At 53.0% G+C, this 27,780-nt stretch overlaps 4 protein-coding genes across 7 annotated transcripts; 3 read left to right on the top strand and 1 right to left on the bottom strand.

The window, feature by feature from the left end:
- The first annotated feature begins 2,243 nt into the window (after positions 1-2,243).
- On the top strand, positions 2,244-7,686 carry HMG20B (high mobility group 20B). 2 transcript variants are annotated; one of them, XM_090289305.1, is made up of 10 exons: positions 2,244-2,324; positions 2,604-2,659; positions 3,082-3,190; positions 3,741-3,944; positions 4,474-4,594; positions 4,792-4,838; positions 5,119-5,191; positions 5,453-5,668; positions 6,377-6,509; positions 7,035-7,686. In XM_090289305.1, exons 2-10 carry the CDS (start codon positions 2,622-2,624, stop codon positions 7,045-7,047), a joined length of 954 nt encoding a protein of 317 aa, XP_090145431.1. In that variant the 5' UTR covers positions 2,244-2,324; positions 2,604-2,621; the 3' UTR covers positions 7,048-7,686. The 2 variants fall into 2 exon arrangements, with proteins under 2 accessions (XP_090145431.1, XP_090145430.1); XM_090289304.1 differs by lacking the exon at positions 2,244-2,324 and adding an exon at positions 2,331-2,413.
- A 4,908-nt stretch (positions 7,687-12,594) lies between these two features.
- LOC149999663 (PDZ domain-containing protein GIPC3) lies at positions 12,595-15,443 on the top strand. The gene is made up of 6 exons (XM_090289306.1): positions 12,595-12,819; positions 13,507-13,692; positions 13,812-13,992; positions 14,660-14,772; positions 15,040-15,121; positions 15,246-15,443. Exons 1-6 carry the CDS (start codon positions 12,595-12,597, stop codon positions 15,395-15,397), a joined length of 939 nt encoding a protein of 312 aa, XP_090145432.1. The 3' UTR covers positions 15,398-15,443.
- Positions 15,444-15,488: 45 nt separating this feature from the next.
- On the top strand, positions 15,489-18,905 carry LOC149999664 (uncharacterized). The gene has a single exon (XM_090289303.1). The coding sequence runs from the start codon at positions 15,544-15,546 to the stop codon at positions 18,652-18,654; it is 3,111 nt and encodes a 1,036-aa protein (XP_090145429.1). The 5' UTR covers positions 15,489-15,543; the 3' UTR covers positions 18,655-18,905.
- Positions 18,906-19,729: 824 nt separating this feature from the next.
- TBXA2R (thromboxane A2 receptor) lies at positions 19,730-27,571 on the bottom strand. Of its 3 annotated transcripts, XM_090289311.1 has the most exons (4): positions 27,344-27,571; positions 27,014-27,071; positions 21,643-22,511; positions 19,730-20,467 (listed from the first exon to the last, which is right to left on the bottom strand). In XM_090289311.1, exons 3-4 carry the CDS (start codon positions 22,426-22,428, stop codon positions 20,222-20,224), a joined length of 1,032 nt encoding a protein of 343 aa, XP_090145437.1. In that variant the 5' UTR covers positions 22,429-22,511; positions 27,014-27,071; positions 27,344-27,571; the 3' UTR covers positions 19,730-20,221. The 3 variants fall into 3 exon arrangements, with proteins under 3 accessions (XP_090145437.1, XP_090145436.1, XP_090145438.1); XM_090289310.1 differs by lacking the exon at positions 27,344-27,571 and having other exon boundaries at positions 27,014-27,321; XM_090289312.1 differs by lacking the exon at positions 27,344-27,571 and having other exon boundaries at positions 21,643-22,549; positions 27,014-27,321.
- Positions 27,572-27,780: the final 209 nt, after the last annotated feature.

Genomic DNA, 27,780 nt, shown 5'->3' on the forward strand with positions numbered 1-27,780 from the left:
TTTATTGACGTCACGTGTATCTCTCTAGTCAGTAAGTACAAAGGAAGAAGAAGGTGGCTAATGATAAGTGAACAAAATGAAATAGGTGTGCTTAATCTTCTGGGAATTTTCACCAGATGCATATTTAAAAATGAAATGAAAACCTCAGTGAGAACAATGACAAAAAGGAATGCTATAATGTGGAAAGCAACAAAAAGTTGTCATTCAATTGCTCGACATTATTAAAAATTAGGACAGACTTAAGAATGTAATTAGAATTTTGAATATTTATCTTTGTCCTCAGTGTTACCTAGATTGTTTTTAATGGAGCAGAGAGAGGCAAGGGAGGCAAAGCAGATCACAAAGCTCATGAAGTAACAGAGCAGGAATTTGGGTCTGTCAAGATTCTGGGGCACACTCATCCTCTTAGTCAGATTTAAATCACACACCATATAATGTACCCATTTAAAGTGCACAATTCTATGGTATTTAGTATATTTACAGAACCATCACTACAGTCTAATTCTAAAATATTTTGATGTCCCAAAAAGAAACCTCATCCCATCAGCAGTCACTCCTATCCCCCTCCCCATTAATTTTCCTTCTCCTCCTCCTCCTCTTCCTCACTCTCCTTTTTCTTTTTTGGTGCCAAAACCGAGGAAAATATCACCCATTAATTCTTTATCCCCAGGCAGCCATGAATCCACTTTCTGTCTCTATGGATTTTCCTCTTCTGGATATTTCATATAAATGGAATCTTACACTATGTGGTCTTTTGTGACTGGCATCTTTTACTGAGCATCATGTTTCAAAATTAACCGCTCTTGTAACATGAATCAGCAATTTATCCCCTTTTTATCGCCAATAATATTCTATTGGACCACATTTTGGCTATCTAGTAATCAACTGATAGGCATCTGGGATGTTTCTACTTTTTGGTTATTGTGAATTCTGCTGCTGTGAACGTTGTTGCATAGGTTTTTGTGTGGAGAACCTAGAAGTGGAATTGCTGGATCTCATGGTAACTCCATGTTTATTTAACCTTTTGAGGAGCTGCCAGACTGTTTTACACACCAGCCGTGCCTGCTTGTTTGAAAATGTACAAGATTCACTCATTTAGTCAATGAAAACATATCAAACAGCTCCTATGGGCACTGTTCTATGTGCTGGGAATACAGCAATTAACTAACAGGCAGGTCATAAGGAGGACATGGATATATGGAGAAGAAATAAGACGGAGCGTATGGGGTGGGGTACCAGCCTGGGAAAGCCTCACTCAGAAGATGACATTTGAGCAAAGACCTGAAGAAGGTCAAGCAGCGAGCCAGGCAGATGTCTGGGGATAGGCCATGACAGGTGGAGGGGACAGCGAGTGCACAGACCCTGAGGTGGGAATGAATGAAATAGATTTGAGACACATGGAGGAAGCCGGTGTGAAGTAAGGAGGGGGAGAGTGGGGCGAGATGAAGGCAGGAGGTGATGTCTGGCGGAATGTTTAGGATCTAAAGGGCCTGCCGTTAGCACCCAGTGATAGCATTCCGGGAGCAGCGGCAGCCCCAGCCCAGGCCACGAGAAGGCCAGGCTACTGCCTGGGGCTCTCCAAGACCCACGGGCAGAACCCCCTGCCCCTCCAGCTTCGCGAGGTCCTAACAGCCTTCCTGTCACACCACTTTTTCCTAAATGCTTCCAGCCCAGCTCCTGACTAGGCTCCCTAGTCTCAGCTTCACAGCATCCTAGCCTCCAGCCCAGGCTCACAGCAGGACTAGGCACAGAGGGGCGTCGGGGGCCCTAAGTCCAGTCAATAAACGGAAAACTTTCCCGCCAGGTTTGCAGGGTACTAAGAACCTGTTCCACCTTGCCCTGAGGCACCTGGCTGCCCCTAAGTACTTTAACCTATTCCTTAGCAACCTGCGCCCGTTCCCGTGGCAACTGGGCGGGGCCGAAGCCAGTTGGGCTGGAGCAGGGAACCACTTCCTCAGTGGAGGAGGAGTCAGCCTAGTGCCTACTGGCCCTTTAATAAGAGGCTCCGCCCTGTGAGGCCTCAAAGCGCCCTGATTAGTCCCGAGAGCAGCCGAGCGCAGCCGAACTTGACGTACCGCCCGCAGCCTTCACAATCCACCTCCCACGCGACAATGGGGTCTCCTCAGCCAATCGCAGGCCGGCGCGCCGACCTTCATCTGCATGGTCACACCCCAGGGAAAGGATAAACCCCAATCCGACCTCTGCTGGAGACCGTCATTAGCTTGCTGGAGGCGGGGTGGGGCGGGGCGGACAGCGGGGGCGGGCTCCGGGCGGTTGGTTGGAGAGTCGCAGCAGCCAAGAGGTCCGGGAAAGTTTCTTTGGAGGTGAAAACAGCCGCGGAACTCGGGGCCCTACCAGGAGCTGGGGGCGCGGGGGTCTTGGGACTGGGACAGGGCCGCTTCCAGGCTACGGGGTGAGGACCAGGGCCTCCCGGGGACCGATCGCCCAACAAAGGATCCTTGGGGCGCCCGCCCTGGAGGCCCTCCCAGCCCTGGGATCCGGCCCCCCCAACCGCTTCGGGCCCGGCATTCCGGGTCTTCCCAGCCGGGCCCTGCCGTCGGCGGCTTGGGCGCCCCTTACGCGGCCACACGTCTGCGTTCCAGGTGCGGCCGGGAGCGGCCATGTCCCACGGCCCCAAGCAGCCCGGCGCGGCCGTCGCGTGAGTGCGACTTTCCCTCCCACAACCCACTCGGGACTGTAGCTCAGCCCCCGTCCACCCTGTCAGAACTCCTCGACCCCGGCCCCCAGGGTCTTCACTCCCCGCCACCCGGGCAGGCCCTACCCTAGGGCCCCCAGGGGCTTCTCCGCTCCCGAGCTCCAGTCTCTCCCAGGGGTCCCTACTGACCCCCAGCAGTGGTCAGGTCCTCTTGCTGCTGCTATTGGGGGTGTGGGGTGTGGGTGACCCGGCGTCCTGTGGCTTCAGTCTCTCCCAGGGGGTCCCTACTGCTTCTTTAGTGCTCCTGATCCGACCCCCGGACCCTGACCCTGAGAGACCCCTGCTGCCATGACTCAGGCCCCCTCTCTGCCAGGTCAGCCGTCGGGGTTAGGGGTGAGGGTGACTCTGGCGTCCCGTGACTCCAGGCCGGCGGCTGGCAAGGCTCCTGGACAGCATGGGAGCTTCGTGGTGGCTGTCAAGCAAGAGCGCGGGGAGGGCCCGAGAGCCGGCGAGAAGGGGTCCCACGAGGAGGAGGTGAGAGTCCTCGCATTGTGATGGGGTAGGCTCTGGGACTCACCCCCAACTCCCAACCCTCGCCTCAGACTAGGTTTGAATTCGCTGTGGCTCCGCCCATAGTCCAGATTTCCCTCCGGAAGTTGAGGCCCCGCCCCGTATTAGATGCCACGCCCCATAAGGTCCACTGCCGCCCTATGTCCAGGCCCCACCCACCACCGAATGCCAGCTCCTCCCACTGCTCACTTCCCTGTGGAAAGCACTTATGGTGATCCCGCGGACCCTTCCTCCAGCATAAGCCACGCCCATATTACAGAGGCCACACTCAAAACACAAGTCAGCCCCGAACCCCTGTTCCCAGTATACTCCTCACTTATGTCCAGAGTTCCTCTAACACCCCTCACAACCCTAGCCCTTGACCTGGCCACAACGCCAGGTCTCTGCGTTCTGCCTCCTGGCTAGCCCCACCACTGCTCACCTGTAGCCCTGCCCACGCCGTTCAAGGCTCCGCCCCTCTAGGACCGGCCCCAACCCTTCAGGCCCCTCCCAACGGAGCTGCCTGGTTGTGCAGCCGGTGAAAAAGCGTGGCTGGCCCAAAGGCAAGAAGCGGAAGAAGATCCTTCCAAATGGTCCCAAAGCACCTGTCACTGGGTACGTGCGCTTTCTGAATGAGCGGCGTGAGCAGATTCGCACGCGCCACCCGGACCTGCCCTTTCCCGAGATCACCAAGATGCTGGGTGCCGAGTGGAGCAAACTGCAGCCCACAGAGAAGCAGGTAGATGGCAGGGGGTGGTGGATGGGACTGGCCTTGGACCACTGACCTCCCTCCATCCACTCAGATAACCCCCGTAGCCACATCCCTGAAAGGACCTGTGTGGAGAGTCCTTCCTTTCTCCTGGAGAGCTGTGGGGAGGGTAGCAATAGGCAAGACTAGACAAAACTTAACCAGTGTGGTCACCCAACATATAAAAAAGTAGGGGTGAGGGCTGATTTTTATGTGAAACACAATTTTCAAATTCTGGTAATTTAACAATTGCGGAAACATCAAAGAAAGGTAACAAAAACCAGCACCTGTTTGCACCCTCCTAAGTGGATTTCAACAGGCAAAATGGGTGCAGTCGAGCAGCCTGGATGTAGGAGCTACGAGGTACCCTGAGCAGTAGGCTGAGGGGCCGGACCTTGTCAGAAGGGTAGCAAGAAGCTCTGGGAATGTGCAGCAGTGAGATGAGTGATGGAGATGGGGGCCTGGTCTTGGAGGCCTCCCCTGCCCTGAGGCTGGGCCAAACCTCATGCTACCCTGTCAGCGATACCTAGACGAGGCTGAGCGGGAGAAGCAGCAGTACATGAAGGAGCTGCGGGCGTACCAGCAGTCAGAAGCCTACAAGATGTGCACCGAGAAGATCCAGGAAAAGAAGATCAAGAAAGGTGAGAAGGGTCCCAGCCCCCAGGCAGCTGAGTGCCTGCTCTGAGAAGGGTGACCCTGGAAACCCGTCCCCCCCCCCATTGGGTTTACATGGTGGAGGGGGAGAAGGGTGTTCCAGGCATGGGGAACAGCACATGCAAAGCAAAGCAGTCAGAGGAAAACTGGGAGGCTGACCCTGCCCTCCTCCCTCCCCCACCAGAGGACTCGGGCTCCGGGCTTATGAATACCCTCTTGAATGGACACAAGGTAAGTGCCCCTCCTCTAAAGAGAGCACCTAGGTGAGAAAGGTCTGGAAGTCCTGAGGCCCCTGGGTGAGGTCCCTGGGTAAGCTAGGCCTAACGCTCATGGGAAGTGAGCAGCCCTCGACCATCCTGTGTAAGCAAAGGCCCGGGAAGCCACACCGTGGGAATGTTGTTCAACGGACTCTGACCCAAGTGGCTCAATGAGGCCCCCGAAGCTTGGGAGACGTCCCAGAGGGTCTTTGGATGCCCTCTCAAAATAAACATTGCCACCTGTCTTGTCCCAGAGTGGAGATTGCGATGGTTTCTCCACCTTCGACGTCCCAATCTTTACTGAAGAGTTCTTGGACCAAAACAAAGGTGAGCACTAACTAGGGGATCTTGGGGAAACAGGTGCTGGGAGAGGTGAGTCAAAACAGGAGCCAGGGCAGGAGGCAGCAAATGGGGTGTGTTTACCCCTAAAAGCCGAGCTATATTCCTCCCCTGCCCCTTAGCCCTGGGAGCTAAAGGGTGGAGCTGGTGGTAGCGTAGCAATGGCTGGCGGGGGGCAGAGCTCTGGAGAAGACTGGGCAGAGGGTAGAGGGAGGAAGCCCCTGGCTCTGACCTGGCTCCACGCTGCAGCGCGGGAGGCGGAGCTGCGGCGCCTGCGGAAGATGAACGTGGCCTTCGAGGAGCAGAACGCAGTGCTGCAGAGGCACACGCAGAACATGAGCAGCGCGCGTGAGCGCCTGGAGCAGGAGCTGGCTCTGGAGGAGCGGCGGACGCTGGCTCTGCAGCAGCAGCTCCAGGCGGTGCGCCAGGCGCTCACCGCTAGCTTCGCCTCACTGCCCGTCCCGGGTGCGGAAGCCCCGCCCCTGCCCGCAGAGTTGGTCCTCGCTAACCCGGCCCTCCAATACCGCGAGCCTCACTCCCGGGTCACAGCGAGTCTTGCCCCTGGTGTTTCCGCCTCCTTGTCTTGACCCTGGACATAACGAACGCATCTACCACGAGCCCCTACCCGACTGACCCCGCTTCCTTTCAAAAGTCGAGCCCGGGTCCCTATGACCCCTTCCCTACGCTGAGCATTGCACGCACCTTCCTCCGCCTCCCACCCCTGCCCTCTCTGGTCTCTCCCGCAACCACCCCAAGCCCTTTCAACCCCCCACTGCCATCCCAGTTCTTGTCAGTGGCAATGGCCCACCCTCACTGACCCTGCCCACACCAGCCCCTCCCTCAGTGACTAGCCTGTGGCCACCCCATCCATCCCTGCCTTTAGTGATTGTCTTAGGCAGACTTTAATTTCCTCTCCCCCACTAGGCCCCATACCCCCCACCACGACCTCATCCTGGCCAACTAACGTGTTATGACCCGCCCCATCTTCTTCCACAACTGACCTTTACTGCAGACGCCCTGATCCCTCACCGGACTCCACTGACATGGGTCAAGGGCCCCCTCCCCAGGACCCCTCCTTTACAAACCATGGCCCTCTGACCTTCGCTCCCGTGGAACCCTGACCGCGGCGACTCCAACAGTGGGCTGGGCTGACCAATCCCCTGCCATCCTCAGGCACGGGGGAGACGCCCACACTCAGCACGCTGGACTTCTACATGGCCCGGTTGCACGGAGCCATTGAGCGAGACCCCGCCCAGCACGAGAAGCTCATCATCCGCATCAAGGAAATCCTGGCCCAAGTCGCCAGGTGTGTGCCTGGGACCTTTCGCCCCGCCACATGCACCCGCTCGGCCTAGGTGGGGCAGTCCTTTATGGAGGACTGCCTGCGGAAATGCCTGCAATTCACCCTCCATTGGGTTTCCCAGGGTCTGTGGGCACTGCAGGGTGGGATCCAGCAGCTGGATCTTGCTCTGAGGATACTGTCCATTTGGGATGTATCAGGTGGGACTTACTTGATGCATGGAAATGAGGCTAATGGTGGCACCACTGGGGGTTGCTCATCAGGTGGGTACTGTATTAATGCTGCTTGGTGGGATCTGCCAGCCTGCCTTGGCCAGTTAGATTCACTCCAGGGGACTAGGACTTCTCCAAATAAACTTGACAGTTTATTCTGGGTGATTTCTGGCTGCCTAGGTTACATGGGATCAACTCCAGGCCCCCCAACTTGACATCTGTTTGGAGGAGCTAAGGTGGCCTCTAGTGTCCCCGGGATGGTAGTGGGGACTGAGATGATGGAGTCCCCCATCATGACTGCCCTCCTCTTATGTTGCAGTGAGCACCTATGAGAGTGTTGGTCACTCCAGCGGCGGAGCCAGAGAAGACCAAGCTCTGGTTGTGGCTCCTCCTCCAGGGAGGAGGGGTAGGGGTCCACCCATTGGGGCCAGGCCCAATTCTGCACCTTGCGATCTCCAGGACCCTAAAATTATTCTATACCATCTCTCTAGCTTTCCACTTCCCCAGTACTCCAAATCCAGAAAAGTCATCTGCCGTGCGCAATACATAGAACCCATGGCCTCACAGAGCATGTCACACTACAGGGATGTGGGAACTACATGTGGGCAGCATAACCTAGGACAAGGGGACCCACAGCAGTTCTACTGGTATAGGGAGAGTGACACAGGCTACAGTGGCTCTCCAGGATCTGCCCCAGGATTCAGGGTGGAGAAAACCCACACCTGACACTGGGAGGGACCCGAAGGTGCTGACCACAACTGCCTCACATAAGCAGGCACTTGCAGGACACATTCTCACACTTGGGCAAGGGCTTTCTGTCTGTGGCCCTCAAATTCCTGTGCCCTAGAATGGGCGAGTTGGTACTGATCCCTCTGCCCTCAGAGCTAAAGGGCCCTCATGAAGGTCACCCCTTTGCCACTGCTTAATCTGGACTTGTTAAATTAAAAAATAAAGTGGAATTTGAATTTTAAGCTTATTTGTGTATGTTTTATAGGGGGTTGGGCTAAACGATGTGCCCAGGAACCGCCAGGATACCCCTGCTGAGGGTCTCAGGCCTGCCCTCCCCCAGCCCCTGACAACCAGGAATCTACCTCCTATCACTGAATGTGCCTGTTCTGAACATTTCATATAAATGGAACCACACTCTCTGTACCCTTTTGTGTCTGGCTTCCCTCACTAAGCCTCTTGTTTTTAAGGTCCATCCGTGTTGTAGGGAGTGTCAGTGCTTCACTCCTTTTCATGGCTGAGTAATATTCCAGTGTGTGTGGGTGGACACATTGTGTTTATTCATTGATGGACATTTGGGCTGTTTTCATCTCTTGGCTGTTGTGAATTGTGCTGCTGTGAACATGCAAGTACAGGTTTTCGTTTGAGCACCTGTTTTCAATACTCTTGGGTCATCCCCAGGAGTGTAATTGCTGGGTCATATGGTAATTATATGCTTAACTTATTGAGGAAACTCTCAGAGACTTCTGCATTTAATGGAATATTTAAAACATCCTAAAACTTTCAGAGATGAATTTGACCAGCATCCATGTTATAGGTTGGATTATGTCCCCTCAAAAGATATGTTGCCCTGCATGGTGGGCTCAACTGGTTGGGCATTGTCCCACAAAGAGAAAGGTCACCGGTTTGATTCCTGGTCAGGGTACATGCCTTGGTTGCAGGTTCAGTCCCTGGTTGGGATGCATATGAAAGGTGACTGATAGATGTTTCTCACATTGATATTTCTCTCCCTTTTTGTCCCTCCCATCCCCTTTCTTAAAAAAAAAAAAAAAAAAGATGTTGAAGTCCTAACCCCAGGGACCCTATTTGGAAATAGAATCATTGCAGATATAATGAGTTAAGATGAGGTCATCTTGGAGTAGGGTGGGCCTATTCCAATATGAATGGTGTCTTTATAAGATGAAAATTTGGACACAGACATAGAAAGGAGACAGTTATGTGATGACAAAGACAGATATTAGACTACTGCAAGCTGCCAAGGAATGCCAAGGATTGCCAGCCACCACCAGAAGCCAGGAGAGGCAAGGAAGGGTCTTGGAGCGTGGTCTTGCAGACAGCCTGATTTTGGCCTTCTGGCCTTCAGAACTGTGAGAATAAATATGTTGTTTCAAGCAATCCATTTTGTAGTACTTGGTTCTGACAGCCCTCGGAGACTGATACAACCTGATATTGTCACCCCACCCCAAGGTGTGAGCTTCCTAGTCCCACCATCTCCCTGGCATAGGTATCTCCATTCCAAATTTGGAGTTTAGCATGTGTTTTTGTTTTTTAAGTTGTTGTTTTTAATCCTTACCCGAGGATATAATTGATATATTTATTGATTTGAAAGAGAGAGAGAGAGAGAGAGAGAGACATCAGTGTTTGAGATAGAAACATTGATTGATTGTCTCCCATACATGCCCCAGCTGGGGACTGAACCTGCAATCTAGGTATGTGCCCTGACCGGGGATCAAACCTACAACTTCTCTGGTGTATGGGACAATGCTCCAACCAAATGAGCCACCCAGCCAGGGCTCCTGTGCAGGTCTTTACATACTTTTAGCACATGAGTATGTCTTACCAAAAGAGCACAATTTTGATCTTTTTTTTTTTCTTTCATTTTTTAATGTGTACAATTCTGTGGTTTCTAGCATATTCCCAAGATTGTGCAACCATTGGCATAATCTAATTCCAGAACATTCCATCACTCCAAAAAGAAGCCCTGTCCCTCTTAGCAGTCACCCCCATTCCCCTTCTCCACAATTCACTTACTGTCACCATGGATTCCCTGTTCTGGATGTTTCCTATAAATAAGCTCACACAGTGTGGCCTTTTGTGTCTGGATCCTCTCAGTGAGCATCATGTGTTGAAGGCTGATCCACGTTATGGTATGTGTCATGTTTTGCAGCCTTTAAATTTTATATCCATTTTCATTTTTTTAATATGCTTTATTGATTATGCTGTTATAGTTGCCCCAATTTCTTTTCCCTTTGTTCCCCTCCACCCAGTGACCCCCTCCCTCCAGTTGCCCCCCCTTAGTCCATGCCCATTGGTTGTGCATATAGTTCTTCTCAACATCTTCCTATCTACTCCATTCCCTCCTACTCTGCTTCTTAATTCCTGTACCATCTCCCTCCCTTTCCCCCTTTCCACCTCCCCACTGACGTCCCCCTTTAATGTTCCCCATACCTATAATTCTTTTCCCACTCTCGTTGCCTACTTAGTTTGCCTTTGTTTTGGTTCCCTAGCTTCTGTTGTTGGTTGTTGTGATAAGTTTTCATTTTAATATTCATAATTTTGATTCTCTTTCTCCTAAACAAGTCCCTTTAACATCTCATATAACAGTGGTTTGGATCTGATGAACTCCTTCAGTTTTACTTTATCCAGGAAGCACTTTCTCTGTCCTTCTATTCTGAATGACAGCTTCGCTGGATAGAGTAATCATGGTTGTAGGTTTTTGCTTTTCATTACTTTGAATATTTCATGCCAGTCCCTTCTTGCCTGCAGAGTTTCTTTTGAGAAATCAGCTGACAGTCTCATTGGGACCCCTTTGTACGTAATTCTCTTCTTCTCTCTTGCTGCTTTTAAGATTCTCTCTTTATCTTTAATTTCTGACATTTTGATTATAATGCGTCTTGGTGTGGTTCTCCCTGGGTCCAATCTTTTTGGAACCCTCTGTGCTTCCTGGGTCTGTGAGTCTTATTTCCTTCCCCAAGTTAGGGAAGTTCTGCTTCATTATTTTTTCACATAATTGTTCAATTTCTAGTTCTTCTTCACCTGGCAACCCTATGATTCGGATGTTGGCCCGCTTATAGCTGTACTATAGGTTTCTGAGCCTCTTCTCATTTTCCTCACTTTTCGTTTCCTCTTTCTGCACTGGTTGACTTTTCCTTCCCTACCTTCCAATTTGTTGGTTTGATCTTTGGTTTTCTTTCCCTCACCACTAGTTTCATATGTGTTTTTGTTCATTTTAGCAGGACTAGCCTTCATTCCTTCCCCGTCTTGTTTAAAATCTGCTGTTAGGTCTGTAAGCATTTTTATAACCAAAGCTCTGAACTGTACCTCAGATAGATTTCCTATCTGCTGCTTTGTTAGATTAGATATTTGCTGTCTGGTCAGCTGTGTGATTGGAACCTCTATCATGATCTGTGCCATCCTGACAGTTTTGTGTTTACCTTTGCTTCCTGGGTGGGGCTGTCACACCTCCTACACTATAGGGGGCGGAGCCCTGTGCACTCGTCACAACCGGGTGACCCTTCTCACCACGCTGTGGCGTTTTCTGTGGGAGTGGGGGTCCAAGATGGATTCCTGCCATTCACTCTCTGCTGAGAGACCAGGAGCCTCCTCCTCCATCCCTACCCCCTCTGGCCCTCACAGTCCAAGGCAATGGGGGTCTGCCTTCCCCAGCATTGGAATCGCAGGCTGATGGGTCTGGTCTGCAGCTGGGGGTGCTCCTCAGGCGCTTCTCGCCTCCCCTTAAATATGGGTGTCTGTGCTTACCGCCGTCCCACTGCTGTCCCCCCGCTGTCTCACAGCTGCCACCACCAGCACAGCTTAACCTCTCCACCCCAGCTTCACCCCTCCTACCCGTCCGGATGAACATCACTTCTTTATAACTTCATATGTTGGACTTCCATTTATTTTCTGGAACTTCTGGTTATTTCTGGTTTTGCTGTAGTTGTATTCCTTCTTCGTTGTGGAGGGAGACGGAGCGTGTCAGTCTAGGCCTCCATCTTGGCTGGCAGTCCCATCCATTTTCTTATATCATCTTTTCCCATCCATGTCTGGTTTCTGAGATTCTTCCAAAGTGAGACGCTACTCTTTTACACTGCTGTATAGCATTCCACCACTGTTTATTGAGACAAATTTTCCCCATGCCTAGTACTGTATTCCCAGGGAATTCTTACGAAGGACTCCAGGTGCAGAAGCCTCCTTCTTCATCTGTAACTTATTCCCTCATCAAATATTGCCTGAGTGCCTGCTCACTGTGTTCCAGGCACCAAGCACCCAAATACAGCAGGGAAACAATAGGACAGAACCCTTGCCCTCCTGGAGCTGACATTTCAGTTGAGGAGACAGGACACAAGATGGATAAGTAACAATATCTGATTTGTCAAGTGCTGCTCAATGTCAGAGAGAAAACGAAAGCTGGGAAGAGATTGGCAGAGGTGGTTAGAGGAGGTGAAGTTCGGACAAAGAGCTGAAGGAAGTGAGGGAAGGGACCACCTAAAGAACTGGAAGGTGTTCCAGACAGAGGACATAGCACATGCAAAGGCCCTGGGGCAGGACTGTGCCTGGCATGTTGGAGGAACACCTGAGGCCCATGTAGCTGAAAAGCAGAATGAGGGAGGTAGAGAGGGAGGAGGTGAAGGCAAGGATGGGATAGGCAGGCAGGTAGTGCAGGGCCATGTGGGCTGTGGGAAAATTTCAGGCTTTTACCCCAAGGGAGGTGGGAGCCCTGGAGGGCTGTGGGCAGAGGAGGGCCTGGATGTCAGGTTTTATCCAGGTAACCTTACTCCTTCCTACCTCTTAGGGCTGTTGCAGGATTAAATAAGGGAGTCTTGTAGAGTAAGCGCTTGGGCGCGCTCAGCTGTCCCAGTCCTTATTTGTGATCCATGTTTTTCCCGCGCTACAGCTCAGGTCCCCGCAGACCGCCCCGCGTCCCCGGGGAGCACGAAGCAGAGCCCGGACACCTGGGGCCGTCCTCTCGTCTCCCCACCCCCACCCCACCTCCGCACCCCGCGGTGTCACCTTCCTAGGAGGCTCGGGTTCCTGGATCCCCTTACCCCGGCAGCTCGGCTGTCGCGCCCTGGGCCGGGGGAGGGGAGGCCGCAGGAAGCAGCGGATCCGGCGGCGGCGGAGGCTGTGGCCCGGGTGGCCTTGCTCCTCCGGCCATGGAGAGCGCAGCGGCCCGTGAGGCCCCCGGGGCCGAGGCCCCGCGCCCGCCCGCGCCCCCTCCCTCGCCCTCCGAGCCCCCGGCGGCGCCCCGCGCCCGCCCGCGCCTAGTTTTCCGCACGCAGCTGGCGCACGGCAGCCCCACGGGCAAGATCGAGGGCTTCACCAATGTCCGCGAGCTCTACGCCAAGATCGCCGAGGCTTTCGGTATCGCGCCCACCGAGGTGAGTACCCCAGACCCTCAGCTCCCGAATCCCCCACTCCCGGATGGAAGGGATCAGATCTCCGACCTCAGAGACGTACCACTCAGATCCAGTGGTGCCCATACCCTGGGGACGCTCCCTTTGAGCGCCCTGCACAAAAGATGAGCAGTCTTAGGGTTAGTAAATACCTAGATCGTCCGCATCCAGCTAAGGTGGATACCAGACCTCAGGGAAGCGCTTGTATGGTTCCTGGGCACGGGTGTGGGGTTTGGGTTCCTGGCAGCTCCTTTCCAGGTGATAACGTCGGAGGTGGCCTGGGTTATAGCCTGGGCTGCGGAGCGGTCCGTCTTGCAGCTCCCAGGGGGCGCAAGCGGTTGCAAAACGGCCTGAAAAAGATGGGGGCGGGGTGGGGGGGACGGGAGTCAGGGCATCCAAGGGTTAAAATTGGAAGTCGGTTTGGGAAAGGGCGTTTCTTCCTGCCCACAGCCTCATTCTTATCCTACACGTCATTCTGGTGTTCTTCTCGCCCCCCCCACACCCCATTCTGAAGATCCTGTGGGCTGGATTCTTGGGCACCAGGTGACTGGGCCACTTTCATGCCTCTTTGTGCCTCAGTTTCCCTATCAAGCCAATGAGCCCATCCCCTGGGTGGTTCTGCACAGACAGTGCACTCTCATTAATTCTGGGCTCCTCCTCCATTCGGGACAGATCTTATTCTGCACCCTAAACAGCCACAAAGTGGACATGCAGAAACTCCTGGGCGGCCAGATAGGGTTGGAGGACTTTATTTTTGCACATGTGCGTGGCGAGACCAAGGAGGTGGAGGTCACTAAGACGGAGGATGCCCTGGGGCTGACCATCACGGACAACGGGGCCGGCTACGCCTTTATCAAGGTGCCCACGGTGGGAAGGGTGGGGGGGTGACTTTCTAGGTGCTTGATGACCTGGGGTGAGTCACTGGTCTAAGCGGGCTCTGCGGAGGTGGCCCCTCAAGTGACTCAAGGTTCCTGCAGAGGATCAAGGAGGGCAGCATCATCAACAGGATCGAAGCTGTGTGTGTGGGCGATAGCATCGAGGCCATCAACGACCACTCTATTGTTGGCTGCCGCCACTACGAAGTCGCCAAGATGCTCCGTGAGCTGCCCAAGGCCCAGCCCTTCACCCTGCGCCTGGTGCAGCCCAAGAGAGCCTTCGGTGAGGGCCACCTGTGGCCTGGGGTGGGGGTGGGGGGGTGGGGGGAGTTTCTGTGGAAGTGAGTTCTCAGGATGCTGGGGACAGTGGAGAGTCGGGGGGGCAATGGAACAGGATGGAAGGTTCTAGATGCCTCTGGTGACATGACAGGAAACTTCTGGCACTGTCAGGAACAGGTAGGTAGTTTCTATTTTGTTATAGTCTATCTGGGGATGGGGGAAGTTCGGGAAGAGGGAGAAAGGATGAGGAAGTGTTTAGATCTATTTTGTCCCATGGCTGGGAACTTTCTTTTTTTAAACAATTTTATTTATTTATTTATTCATTTATTTATTTTTTATTTTTAGAGAGGGGAAAGGAGAAAGAGAGGGAGAGAAACATCACTGTGTGGTTGCCTCTCACATGCCCCCAACTGGGGACCTGACGTGCAACCTAGTCATGTGTCCTGACTGGGAATCGAACCAGCGACACTTGGTTCGCAGGCCGATGCTCAATCCACTGAGCCACAGCAGCCAGGGCTGGGAACTTTTAAAGTGCTGCTTTAAGGCTACTGACATAGGCAGGCCTTGAAAGGGTGAGAAAGTTCTAGAAAACCTCAGCTCAGGTTTTCCAGTGTTTATAAAGAATGGATCTGCCCAAAACACATGCCCCTCCACCGTGCTGTCCCCTCCAGATATGATCAGCCAGAGGAGCCGGAGCAGCAAATGCCCCGTGGAAGCAAAAGTGACGAGTGGGCGGGAGACTCTGCGGCTTCGTTCTGGGGGGGCAGCCACAGTAGAGGAAGTGGTGAGTGAAAGGGAGGGTGTTTTCAGGGCTTTTGTACCTAGAGCTCTGCCACTGAGTCAGTGTGACCTTGGGTAAGGCCCCCCTTGCCCAGCCTCAGTTTCCCCACTTGCAAAATGGATCTTCATGGTGAGGCAGGTCAATAGTGGTATAAAGAAGCATTGATACATGAGGTCCCAGCCTGTTCTCACCCAAGGGATGGGGCCCTGAGAGGAGGCTGGGCTATAGGGATCTGAGTTTCTCCTCTGTTTTGTCCCTTTATGCCCCCAGCCTAGTGAATTTGAGGAGGAGGCGTCTCGGAGGGTGGATGACCTGCTGGAGAGTTACATGGGCATTCGGGACCCAGAGCTGGGTAAGGGGCCAGGGTAAGCCGGTGGACCCTGGGGGGAGGCTAGCCCATGGGGAGGAGGTAGGGGTCCCAAGGGGAAGTTGGGGTCCCAGAGCACCCTTACTCACTTCCCCTTTCACTTTGGCAGCATCAACGATGGTGGAGACGTCCAAGAAGACAGCGAACGTTCAGGAGTTTGCACGCCGTTTAGACTCCGTCTTGGGCGAGTTCGCCTTCCCGGACGAGTTTGTGGTGGAGGTGTGGGCCGCCATCGGCGAGGCCAAGGAGGCCTGTGGCTAGTCTGTCCTGGGGCTGAGCGCAGCCCCAGTCCAGAGCCCAGCCCCCTGCCCCAACCCTGTCGGCAGATTTCTGAAGCCCAGCCCCACCCCAGAGCCCAGCTCAGATCTGAGACCCAGCCCCCCTCTAGAGCCCAGGTCATCTCTGAGATGGAGGTCACCTCTAGAACCCATACCAGTTCTGAGACCAAGCCCTGCTCTAGAATCCAAGCCAGCTATGAGGCCCCATTTGTCTCTAGAACTTCATCTAGTTCTGAGGCCCAACCCAGCTCTACAACTCAGCCCTCCTCTAGAACCCAGGCTAGCTCTGAGACCAAGTTCAACCCTAGAACCCATACCAGTTTCGAGACCAAGCCCAGCTCTGAGACGAAGTCCTGTTCTAAAACACAGCTCAGCTCTGAGACCAAGCCCAGCTCTGAAACCAAGCTCAGTTCTGAGACCAAGCCCAGCTCTAGAACAAAGCTCAGTTCTGAGACCAAGCCCAGCTCTGAGACCAAGTCCTGTTCTAAAACACACCTCAGCTCTGAGACCAAGCCCAGCTCTGAAACCAAGCTCAGTTCTGAGACCAAGCCCAGCTCTAGAACGAAACTCAGTTCTGAGACCAAGCCCAGCTCTGAGACCAAGTCCTGTTCTAAAACACAGCTCAGCACTGAGACCAAGCTCAGCTCTGAAACCAAGCTCAGTTCTGAAACCAAGCTCAGTTCTGAGACCAAGCTCAGTTCTGAGACCAAGCCCAGTTCTAGAACCAAGCTCAGTTCTGAGACCAAGCCCAGCTCTGAGACCAAGCCCAGGTCTGAGACCAAACCCAGCTCTGAAACCAAGCTCAGTTCTGAGACCAAGCCCAGCTCTGAGACCAAGCTCTGTTCTAGACCCCAGGCCAGCACTGAAACTAAGTTCATCTCTAGAACACAATCCAGTTCTGTGACTCAACCCAGCTCCAGAACCCAGCCCTTGTCTAGAATCCAGGACAGCTCCGAGGCCAAGTCGAGCTCTGGCATTAAGTCAAGTTCTGGAACCCAGACAAGTTTTAAGACTCAGCCTAGCTCTTTGAGCAATGCCAGTTTTGGAAGCCAGCCCAGCTCTATGACCAAGCCCTGCCATAAGTTTCAGCCTGACTCTGGAATACGAGACAGCTCCATGACACAGCCGTACCTGCACACCCAGTCTAGCTCAGGAGCACCAGTTAGTTCTGAAACCCAGTTGAGACTCAAGAAACAGCCCAGCTCAGGATTCAAAGACAGCTCCCAAACCCAACCCTATGCACAAACCCAGATGAATGTGGCAGCTCAGTCCAGGTCCAGACCCCAGCCCTTCTCTAAAACCCAGTTTCACTCAAGTACCCACCCCCATTCTGGGGCCAAGTCCAGCTCCAGTGATGAGTCCAGCTCAGAAGCTGAGCCCAGCTCTAGACCCCAGCCTAGTGCTACAGCCAGGCCCATCTCCAGAATCCAGACAAGCCCTGGAGCCTCATCCATCTCTGAGGGAAAGCCTGTCTCCACAGCTCAGCTTGACACTGACCCCCACTCTCACTGCAGTACACAGATGAGCCTCAGAACGCCATCCATCTCTGGGACCCAGACCAACTTCAAGGACTGGCCACTTTTCAGAGCTCAGTTTGGATCAGGCACCCAACCCAGCTCTAGAAGTCAGCTCAGTTCTAGAGCACAGCCTGGCTCTGAAATCTCATCCAGCTCCAAAACACTTGCTGAGACCCAGTTGAGTTCCAGAACACAGCTAAACTCTGGAATCCAATCTAGTCCTGGGACCCAGACCAATGCAGCAACAGACTTAAACTCCACAACTCTGTCTAGCTCCAAGAGCAGGCCAAGCTCCAAGACCCAGCCCTGCACATCTAAATCCACTTCTCGGACTCCACTCACCTTGGAAACCCTGCCAAGTTCTAGATACCAGCTCCAGGCCACAGCCCAAGGCAGCTCTGGTATGGAGCCAGACTTTGTGAAGCAGATCAAGTCTGCAACTCAGCTTATCTCTGGAGTCCAGCTCAGCTCTGAGACTCAACTCAAATCTGAAACCCAGACCAGCTCAAGAATACAACCCAGCTCTGGAACCCACCTTAGTTCTAGAACCCAGCCGGTTTCTGGAACTCAACCCAGCATCAGAACCGAGACAAGCTCTGGAACCCAGCTTGGCTCTGAGACCCAGGACAGCTCTGGGGCCCAGACCAGTGCAAGAATTCAACCCAGCTCTGCAACCCAGCTCAGCTCCAGGAGCCCGTTTAGTACCAGGATTCAGTTTAGCTCTGAGACCCAGCCTAGCTCTGAAATCCAGACCAGTTCAAGAAAGCAGCCCAGCGCTGGAGCCCATCTTGGCTCCAGAACCCAGTCCAGGTCTGATACCCGGCTAAGCTCTGAGACTCAGCTCAGTTCCAGAACTCAGCCCAGCTCTAGGATTCAGTTTAGCTCTGAGATGCCACCCAGCTCTGACACTCAGACCAGTTCAAGAATACATCCCAGCTTTGGAACTCACCTCAGTTTCAGAACCCAACCTGTTTCTGGGACCCAAACCAGTTCCAGAACCCAGACCAGTTTTGGAAGGCAGCTCAGATCTGAGACCCAGCTCAGCTCAGAGACCCAGCCCAGCCCTGGAGCCCAGCTCAGTTCCAGAACCCAGAGCAGCTCTAGGATTCAGTTCAGCTCTGAGACCCAACCCTGTTCTGAATTCCAGACCAGTTTCAGAATGGAGCCCCACTCTGGAATCCACCATAGTTCCAAAACCCAGCCTGTTTCTGAAACCCAATCCAGCTCTAGAACCCAGACCAGCTTAAAAATCCAGCTCAGCTCTAGAAATGGGCTTCGCCCCCAGACCCCTGGCTTTGTCCCAAAAACCCAGCCTGATTCCATTCCCCCAGCTCAATCTCAGCCCCCAGACCCACCACCCAGAGCCCCTACTCCAGCCTCTAGCAAAGTCTCTCAGCCTCAGTCCCAGCCCCATGATCTGGTACATGGAACCCAGGCCACTACTGGCCTGGGCAGAAGCCCACCAGCTTCCTACCTGGCCCCGCAGCCACAGACCACCTTGGCTCCCAAGAAACCAGCCCTTTTACCCAAGCCCCAGATAGGACCCCATAAGTACACTCCACCCCCCATATCTGTCATCCCTAGTTCTGCCTCCAGGGTGTCCCTCCTGCAGCCCCAACCCCCTGAACCCCTAGTTCAGGAGAAGACCCCCTCCCCCATGCTTAGGGAGTCAGGAACCGCTCCACAGGGGTCAGAGCCCCTATCCCACCACAGGGAGCCATAGCTTGGGGGTGACATAGTTTTGGCCCCTGTTGGACCCCATCCCTTCTCCTCCCAGCTCAGGTCCCCCAGAAGCAGCAGGTGACCTCATTCCCCCACAGGTGGAGGGAGGGAGAATGGAAACGGGCTTCAGTTTCATTGAGCTTGGCTCTGGGAGGTGTAAGCAGATCTCAGGTCTGTGGAGGGGAATGGGAGGGGGCAGGGGATGGTTTGCTCTTCATGTACCTCGAGGGCTCATGGGAAATAAAGGCACATCCCACCCCTGCAGCCAGGTGTGTCTTTTTTTTTTTTTTTTTTAATCCTTTTTAAAAAATATTTTATTCATTTATTTTTAGAGAGAGAAGGTAGAAAGGAGAGGGAGAGAAACATCGATGGGTTACCCCTTGTACGTTCCCCAACTGGGACCAGACCTGCAACCCAGGCATGTGCCCTGACTGGGAATTGAACTGGTGACCATTTGTTTCACAGGACAAAGCTCCAACCAAGTGAGCCATCCCTGTCAGGGCCAGGTGTGTGGTTTTTGAGGGAGTTTGAGGGAAAGCAGGGGAAGCGGCAGGCATGAGGGTCTGGGGGGCTATGACAACACTGGGTGCTTCTTAAGTACCTACTATGTGCCAGGTGCTTTACAAGTACTCTGCATGTATTCATGTACTTGCGCAAACACGGAGCTCCTCAAAAGCTCATTCATTCGTCCATTCGATCAGTCTTTATTGAGCACCTACTATGGGCCAGGTGCTGTTTGTTTAAGGCACTGGGAGTCTGAGTGTTAAGTGAATAGCTAAATGATAAAGCTTATGAGGGAATGACTCTCTCTACAGTGGAGGAGGCAGGCATCACTCCCTGGTCTTGTGTGTGTCTCTCCCTTTCTTTTCCTCATCTGCATAATGGGTTTAATACCAGGACTCTAAGGGTTGTGGGGAGCATTCCAGAAGACCTGACTCAGTGAAGGAAGTGGGGAGAGGAAACAACAGTGTCATTGTCTCTGCCCTTCCCCCAACCTGCTCTCAGTTGCTACATGGTTGGATAGCAATACCATGCACCAAACTTCAACAAATACAAACTGACTTCCAGACCCAAAGGAAAATAAAGCCAGGCTGAGATATATTTTGGCAAAAGAGGGTGTGCCCTGACCATTTACATTCAATCTTTCCTAGACAGTGCCTTCTCGGGTTGGAGTGTCAAAGGGGATCAACTGTATCTCAGAGAATAGGTCATATTCAGTGGTCAGAATCCCTAATTTCCTGAGGACTTCTGGAAGGGGAGGCTTACAAGTCTAATTGCCTCCAGACACCCTCCCTACACCCGCACTCACCCTTTCTTGGAGGGGGCTGAGAGAAGAAAGGGCCTTGGAAAAGGGGATCAGGGAAGAGTTTGGGGGTCCCCAGGGCTGATGGAACATGGCTTATAATCCTACCACTCAAACTCTCTGTTCATCCTGCACTCCCAGCTCCTGGACTTCTGAATGGGTAGATATGACTGTCAGGGATGACCGAGGTTGAATGGGGGACATACTGGTAGGGTACCCTGCCCAGTTGTCCTTTCAGAGCCACCATTGATGTCCACCCCTGGCCCTATGCCACGGTGGGCCTCCGGTTGAGCTGGGTCTGCAGGGACAGCGACCTGGGCTGGGCATTGAGGCCAGGGTAGAGGCGCCGGATCACGGCCCGGCGGAACAGGATGTACACCCAGGGATCCAGGATCTGGTTCCAGGTTGCCACGCGCAGGTAAATGAGCAGCTGTTGCTCCGTGGCTCGGGGCAGCTGCCCGGTCGCATTCATGGCTGGCGGGCTCCACAGCACTGTTTGGGCGATGAAGACCTGTCAAGGGCCAGAGCAGTTAGCCAGGAGTCAGGCCAGCTTACAGCCCTGCCCCTCCACCAGCACCCACGGTCCCCTGAGATCGAGGACTGATTCTGTCACTGCTTTGTTCTGTGACCTTGGGAGAGGTGCCTGACATCTCTGAACTTCAGTTGATGTGGCCACTAAATAGCACTGTTTTCTAGCTCCTCTCCTGGGTGCAATTAAATGTGGTGGAAAAAAAGACTTGCAGGTGCAAACAGTTGGAGTTACCATTACAGCCAGCACTGTTGTTCTATTAAACATTTTAGGTTTTATAAATATTTCATAATATAATATTATGAAATTATAGTATTAAATTGTATATGAAATGATTTAATTATATATTAAATATTTTATTTTTAAGGGATTTTATATATTAAAATTTATATTTTATAACATTTTTATGACAAATAATTTCATATTAATTTTTATATTAAATTATGAGATTAAATTATTTTATTTTATTAAACATTAAATTTTACATATCATTCCAGTTCTTTACAAACTATCATATAAATACAGCATAATTATCTAATAATTAATATATTGTTAATTATTATATAGTTATATTAGTTTAAAATTTTATATGTAATTATATATGTAATATAATTATGTAGCTAAGTATTATATAATTGATATAACTATTAGGTATTAATTAATAATATATAATTATAGTTATATACTATACAGTACTTAAAAATCATAATATAAACTATGTAATTATGTATTATTATAGATATAATTAAGTATTAATTATGATACAATATAATAATTAATTATAATATATATATAATAATTATAATGGGAAAGTATGTTAAATATAATTATAATTTATATTGTAATAAATGCGTTATATTAAAATAAATTATTATATTAAAATTATATTAAAATGGTTTCCTAAGCACTCATGTGTGCTGGACAAGGCTTGGAACACAGTAATGGACAAGACATCCAGTCCTGCCCCAGTTTTGGGGTTATCTGTGTCTTGCTCATGAATTTCTCAAGGAGGGTCATCCCATTGTGGGCAATGGGATATGTATCCACATTTCCTCGGGCAGACAGGAACCTGAGGGTTGAAATTCATTCTGGATGAACTGAGGCCCAGTCACCAAGGATGGCGGGAGCCCAGGGCAGACCATGCACTGGCCACTCACCAGCAGCGGCATCCAGCAGACACTGGCCACCACCATGATGCCCATGAGCTGAGCCATCATCTCAACCTCGCAGTCCCGTGGGCGCTGCTGGGCGGCCTCCTGACCGTGGTAGACGTGGCACAGAGTGGCTACACTGATGGTATTGAGCAGGAAGGACAGCCCCACTGAGAAGCAGCCAAGGAGCACAAACAGCAGGCCAAAGGCCACGTCTCCAGGCTCAGAGCCCAGGGTGAGGAAGCACCAGGAGCCCGGGTACTGCACAGTGTAGCGGCCCACGCCCAGCAGGGGCAGCAGGCCCAGTGCCAGCGCGGTGGCCCACACCAACCCCACGGTGGTCCAGGCTCGGCGCTGCGAGGCAGCTGCAGGGCGTGAGAAGGGCCGTGTGATACCCAGGTAGCGCTCTGAGGCCATGGTGGCCCCCAGCAGGAGCGGGCACAAGCCAAAGAAAACCATGATCACGCCCATGAAGTGGCAGAGGTGGCAGCTGGGGTCCACAGTGTGCCAGTTAAAAAGGACGGCATGCTGGGACACCACGATGGCACCGGTGATCAGCAACCCCATGAAGTCGGTGAGGACAAGGCCACAGAGGAAGGTGAGGAAGGAGGATCGTGCGTGGGAGCTGCCCTGCCGCGCGCCTGCCAGCACACTCAAGGCCAGCAGGTTGGAAGCCAAGCCCACCAGGCAGAAGGAGGCAGCAAACCATGGGGAGGCAATCAAGCGCCGCTCCTCCAGGGTGATGTTTGTTGGCCAGGAACAGGGCCCCAGAGAACTGCCATTGGGCCACATGGCACTGGAGCAGAGGGGGGAGGGTCAGCACGCCATTGAGCTGAGGCTGTAGGTGGAGCAGGTTGGCACTGGCTCTGGCACACCTGGTAGGGGCAGAGAGATGATCTGCTGGTGATTCATTCTGCATTTTTTAAATTGATTTTTTTAGAGAGAAGAAGGGAGAGGGGAGGAGAGAGAGAAAGAGAGAGAGAGAGAGAGAGAGAGAGAGAGAGAGAGAAACATCTATTTGTTATTCCACTTATTTATGCATTCACTGGTTGTTTCTTGTACATGCCCTGACTGGGGAATTGAACCCACAACCTCGGTATATTGGGACAATGCTCTAACCAACTGAGCTACCCAGTCAGGACCTTTATTCTGCATTTTAATCTGAGTGGCCCTGGTGCTCTCCTATGAACCTTCAATGCCCAACTTCAATAACCCCCTTTTAAGGAAACCTTTCCTGACTTATTTTACTCCGCACTCATAAGTTTTACTGTTATTATAGTACTACCTTCTGCTCTGTCCTACCCCAGAATCAATAACCTTCAAGGTTATGACCAGTGCTGTCTTCTCTGGTACCCCTGGAAGACACCAGTTAGTATCTGCTGAAGAGTAGGGCCAAGAAGCTCCAGGTCTGTACTCCAGCCCTGGTGCCTACTGTGTGACCCCAAGCAAGTGATTTCTTCTCTCTGAGTTTGTTTCCCTGCTGGTTTTCCATCCAAGCCCTTGGTGGACTGCAGCATCCAGGACAGATTTCAGCCACAGTAAGACAGGATGCATCCAATGTGAGAGCGGGGCTGGTTGTCAGCCAGAGGTTGCTGGTTTTTGTACCAGCCCTGAGGTCAGCCTTATGGGTCACAATTTCCTGTGGATACGTGAGGGTGAGGCCCCACTCCAAGATGTTTTAGGGAACTCCTTCCTCACACATGTTGAAATCGTGTGGATTCTTGTTTTTAATTATTTCTTAATTTTTTGAAATCATGTAGATTCTCCCCCCCCCATTTCATAGCATTGTTTGTTTTTGTCTGTAATCCTCGCCCGAGGATACATTGTATTGATTATAGAAAAAAAGGGAAAGAGAGAAAGACATTGATGTGAGATAAAAACATTGATTGGTTGCCTCCTGTATGCGCCCTGACTGGGGATTGAACCTGCAAGCTTTTGGTGTGCGTGCAAGACGATACTCCAACCAACTGAGCACCCTGGCCAGGGCTCATGGCATTGCTTACATAATAAGAAATAAACCCAGAAACCCAGTTCCATTCTAGGAACAAAAAACAGCTCCTTTGGAGTGACAGGTTCCCTAGGGATGGGCTATACAAGGCAACAGGAGGGACCCGTTACCCGGTGTGGGGCTTGGGGAGAAAACTAGAGAGATATCTGGGCTTGGCTAATGTTAAGTGTGGACAAATCAGCCAGATGTGGGATGTCAAGTAGCAATAAAATGAGAACATTCAAAAAACAGCTCCCAGTTCCCAAAAAGGATACACCAGGGAAGACAGAAAGCCACCCCGGGAGCTGGAACTAGCACCCAGGTCCACAGTCTCCTGACCTAGGCACATACCATAAGTCATACTTGTGTTGGCATTGAGGGTACACCCAGTGGAGGGATCAGAGTGGGCAATGGAGGTGGGGCAGGACTGTGGGAGGAACAGGAATGGAGGAGCCAGGCAGTTAAAGCTCATAAAGGACCTGTGATGATCTGCTTTTAGCAGAGGGGGCAAACTGTGGCACAGAGAGATTAACTAACTTGCTCAAGGTCACACAGCCCAGCCCAAACAGATCTGAAATTTGTACTCAGGCCTCATTACATATAATGTGTGTTAGTGACTCAAAATTCTACCCATTGGATGGAGGCTAGTGCCAGGTGGGTGTGGGGGTTTACAATCATTGGAACTTTCTCTAAGGAAGGATAACATTTTCTAAAAAGTTAATCAGACTGGATTCAAATCCTAGCTTTGCCACATACCCTCTCACTGACCTTGGGCTCCTCATGTCCCCACTGTGAGCCTGTTTCCCTTTCTGTAAAATAAGGCTCATGGTAGAAATGAGTTCATCTGGGTGCAGAGCTTAGCACATTGGAGGTGCTCAGTTCCTGCAAATGTGCCCAGCAGGTGGCCACCAGCCCTCACTCCCCATCTTCATAATTGGCTCCTTGGCCCAGCTCCTCAGCTCCACGGCTCCTTATCTAGTCTCATAAATAATCCAGCTCCTGACAGCTGCCCTGAGCTTCCATCCCAGGCTGAGTGCCAAGGCCATCACCATTTTGGTGGTGGTGGGGCCTCAAGTGGGAAAACTAAGGCCTAGGGAGGTGGGGCGGGCAGAGGGAGTATTTTCCATGGTGCTCAGAGACCTTAGCCCTCAACTCCAGGCCAGGGGTGTGCTCTTTGCCATTTCAGATTTGATCTCCACTTAAATTCCTCCTGGAACAGGGCACTGCCTCCCTTGAGAACTGGTATGTGCCATTTCTGAACATTTCTGGGGACTTGGGCTGCGCCTGCAGCCACAGTCCCGGCCTCTGCCTGGAATCACTGTCAGCACCTCTTGGGTCTCATGGTCCACTTGTCCCCACCTTCCTGCAGGAGCTCCTACACCACTTACTGTCCCAGGACACACACCCCTCAGATATCCTCATGCCTCCCGTGTCTGGGAACAAACCTATGACTCAGAGCCTCGGCCTGGGGGAGGCTGGAAACTGGCACAATTCCTTCTGGCCCCAGCCTGTGGTTTCCAGTCTCCCCTCTCATGGGTTTAGGTGATAGGGGCCATCTCAAGTTTCCCAGGCAAGCTGGCCAGTAGGGGCACCTGGCAAGGCCTTCTTTCCCCTCCCACATTGGCCAGGAGAGCAGACAGGGCCCCTAATCTACATGGGACAGTTCTCATCCCAGCCACAGGTCCAAGAAGCAGCATGGTGTGGCCTTCAGGGGAATCCACCTCTCTCTCTGTGCCTCATGGGAGGCATGGGCTCCAGATTCCCACCCCAAACTTGCTGGACAAATCCAGGATTCCATGGCCTGAGAGGGGAGGTTTAGACTTCGAAGGTTCAGGGTTCTGGAATTTGAATGAGCTCCCAGTTCTGAAACCTAGAAGGACTCCTAGAATTCCAAGGGGCTGAGGTTCCAGAACTTCAACGGGAGTTCGGCTGGGTTCTGGGTTCCAGAAATCTGTCTCAGCAGTTGGCTCCTTACTGGAGGCTGGTGGACAAGACTTCCCCCACAGCCCAGTGGAATGTGATTCTTTGGTTCCCAAGTGCCAGGCCCCGCCTCTGCCTGATCATAGGTCATTGCTCTCCCCACTCTCTTCCTCCCCTCTCCATCAAGCCATCCATCTCTCAACAAGTCCCTCTTCCACTCAACACCCTAGCCTGCCCAGTCTCCCTGCCCCAACATCCTGGACCTATGCAGCCTCCTCCAGGGGCTATCTGACCTCAGACAAGCTCAGATGGAAGTCTCTTATCTGCCACAGCTGAGCCTCGGTCTCAACATTGCTGAGCTTCAGTTTTCCCCCTCTGTGAAATGGGAATAATAAAGACACCAACTTGCCTGCCGGCATTCTGGATGGTTTTCCCAGGCCTGCTTTGCTCCCGCCAAGGAGCCTTCTTCCTCAGCTGTGCCCCCTGCCCGGTGTGCCCTTCCAGCTCCTGGCTGTGTTCACAAGCATATTTCCTGGCTAGGTGCACAGGAGCTGTCAGGCAGGAGCCCTGATACTGCATGTGACCTTGACCAGCCCCGCCCCTCAGCCTGTTTCCCACCTTTCCTGTCCTCTAACTGCTAGACAGTCTAGGAGACCAACCACAGCACCCTTTGGCATGAAATGCTGGGTCCAGGCCAGTCCCTGCATCAGTCACTTCAGCTCAGGTCTGAAGCACACCTGATTGCCCATGGACCCCCTCTACACCTTTGTGTGGCCACAGACACCCATACAGACACACACACACACAAAAGCAGGGCCACCGTCAGTCCCCAGGCCCGCCTCCAACTCCCCTCACCACAAGGCTCAGTTTCCGGGAACTTTTCCTGTTTGTGACACTAAGCAGGCCCCCACCCAAGAGGGTGCAGGGCGGGGTCTCCACAGTCAGTCTAACTAGGTAGGAGCTGAGCCTTGGCCCAGACTCATGTGGTTCCTCTGAACCTCAGTTTCTTATTTGTTCAACAGGCATCCAAGTGCTCACCACTCAGGGCTGCCAGAGGGCAGGTGTGAGATGAGTGGAGGGGACCCAGGCCTTCTGGCCAGTGGCTAGTGATGCACACAGGAGTTACCGTGATTATATGAGCCCATCATTGCATGAACACTCACTCCCAGCCACACCCTCTCTGTGGCACCCCAGATCCTAAATGTCCTGGTACAGACTCAGGGAAACCCACACACAAGCACAGCCTCGACTACACATGGCTACAAACTGACCAGGGCAAGCAGCAGACACGCAAAGCCACTCTCCCCGGCAAGGACCCAGTCTCATCAACTCCTCAGGTCACCCAGAACCTGGCTGCTGTCACTGCTCAGGGTGACACACCCACAACAGGGCAGGTCACCAAAGGAAACACCCCAGCAACACCTGCCCACTCTCACGCCCCGCCCCTAACCTGGACCGCTGCGGCCTCACCTGGTGATGATGAACGGATGGGGCAGCTGGGGTCACCGCGCTGTCCGAGAACCGGAGCCTGGAGGGCAGACGTGTGGGCGCTAGTCCGGGCCCGGGGGTGGGGGTGGGATGGACAGAGCTGGGCGACCTGGCCTCCCGGGCTCCTGGGGAAACCGAGTCACGCTGGGGGCAGGTCCACAGAGAACCTGGGGGCTGCCAGATTTCCAGCGGCACAGGACGCCCCGTGCGTGGGGTGCTGGGAAGCAGGAGGGGCTAGGTTCCCTCTGAGGCTGGAGAGGTGGGGGTCCTCGGGGCCTAAAAATAGCCGGGGTGGGGCTCCGCGCTACATACAGCACCCTGTCGGTCTCTTTCCTAGGCTCTGCCGGTCTGTCTTTCCCTTCGCTGGCCTCTGATCAGCCCCTCCCCCCTGCAGTGGCCACGCCCCTCAGGCCCCGGCCTGGCTGATGGGGGTCAACGGGCTCCCCCCAGCCCGCCGAGGAGACTGCTCATCCTCCTGGGGAAGGGACGTCCAAGGGACACCAGGCCGCAGGGACAGGGGTGTAACGGCCAGCACCATCCGGGAGCCCCACCACCGACCTGCCCCAGCTGGGCCCCCTCCAGGAACTCCCGCGGCATTATTCACGGTCTGGGCAGCACCCGAGGCCCGGAGGGGGCGGGCATGTTCTGGCAAGGCAAGGTCAGCTCCCCAGGGTGCCCAGACCCCCCCCACTCAGGCTGAGAGCTGGTGAACCTGCTGGGGGGTTGGGTCTGGCACACAGTAGGTAGGT

This window comes from Furipterus horrens, unplaced genomic scaffold, assembly GCF_987537825.1.
Source record: "Furipterus horrens unplaced genomic scaffold, mFurHor1.1.pri manual_scaffold_10, whole genome shotgun sequence".
NCBI lineage: Eukaryota > Metazoa > Chordata > Mammalia > Chiroptera > Furipteridae > Furipterus > Furipterus horrens.

What these genes read in the sequence shown, in the direction of transcription:
- TBXA2R (XM_090289311.1), bottom strand. Translation starts at nt 22,428, where the DNA reads ATGTGGCCCAATGGCAGTTCTCTGGGGCCCTGTTCCTGGCCAACAAAC. An exon ending in TCTGCTGGATGCCGCTGCTG is followed by an intron (nt 20,468 to 21,642) that starts GTGAGTGGCCAG and finishes GGCCCTTGACAG; the next exon opens with GTCTTCATCGCCCAAACAGT.
- LOC149999663 (XM_090289306.1), top strand. Translation starts at nt 12,595, where the DNA reads ATGGAGAGCGCAGCGGCCCGTGAGGCCCCCGGGGCCGAGGCCCCGCGC. An exon ending in CCGGCTACGCCTTTATCAAG is followed by an intron (nt 13,693 to 13,811) that starts GTGCCCACGGTG and finishes AGGTTCCTGCAG; the next exon opens with AGGATCAAGGAGGGCAGCAT. An exon ending in CATTCGGGACCCAGAGCTGG is followed by an intron (nt 15,122 to 15,245) that starts GTAAGGGGCCAG and finishes TCACTTTGGCAG; the next exon opens with CATCAACGATGGTGGAGACG.
- HMG20B (XM_090289305.1), top strand. Translation starts at nt 2,622, where the DNA reads ATGTCCCACGGCCCCAAGCAGCCCGGCGCGGCCGTCGC. An exon ending in TGCAGCCCACAGAGAAGCAG is followed by an intron (nt 3,945 to 4,473) that starts GTAGATGGCAGG and finishes CTACCCTGTCAG; the next exon opens with CGATACCTAGACGAGGCTGA. An exon ending in GGAAAAGAAGATCAAGAAAG is followed by an intron (nt 4,595 to 4,791) that starts GTGAGAAGGGTC and finishes CTCCCCCACCAG; the next exon opens with AGGACTCGGGCTCCGGGCTT.
- LOC149999664 (XM_090289303.1), top strand. Translation starts at nt 15,544, where the DNA reads ATGGAGGTCACCTCTAGAACCCATACCAGTTCTGAGACCAAGCCCTGC.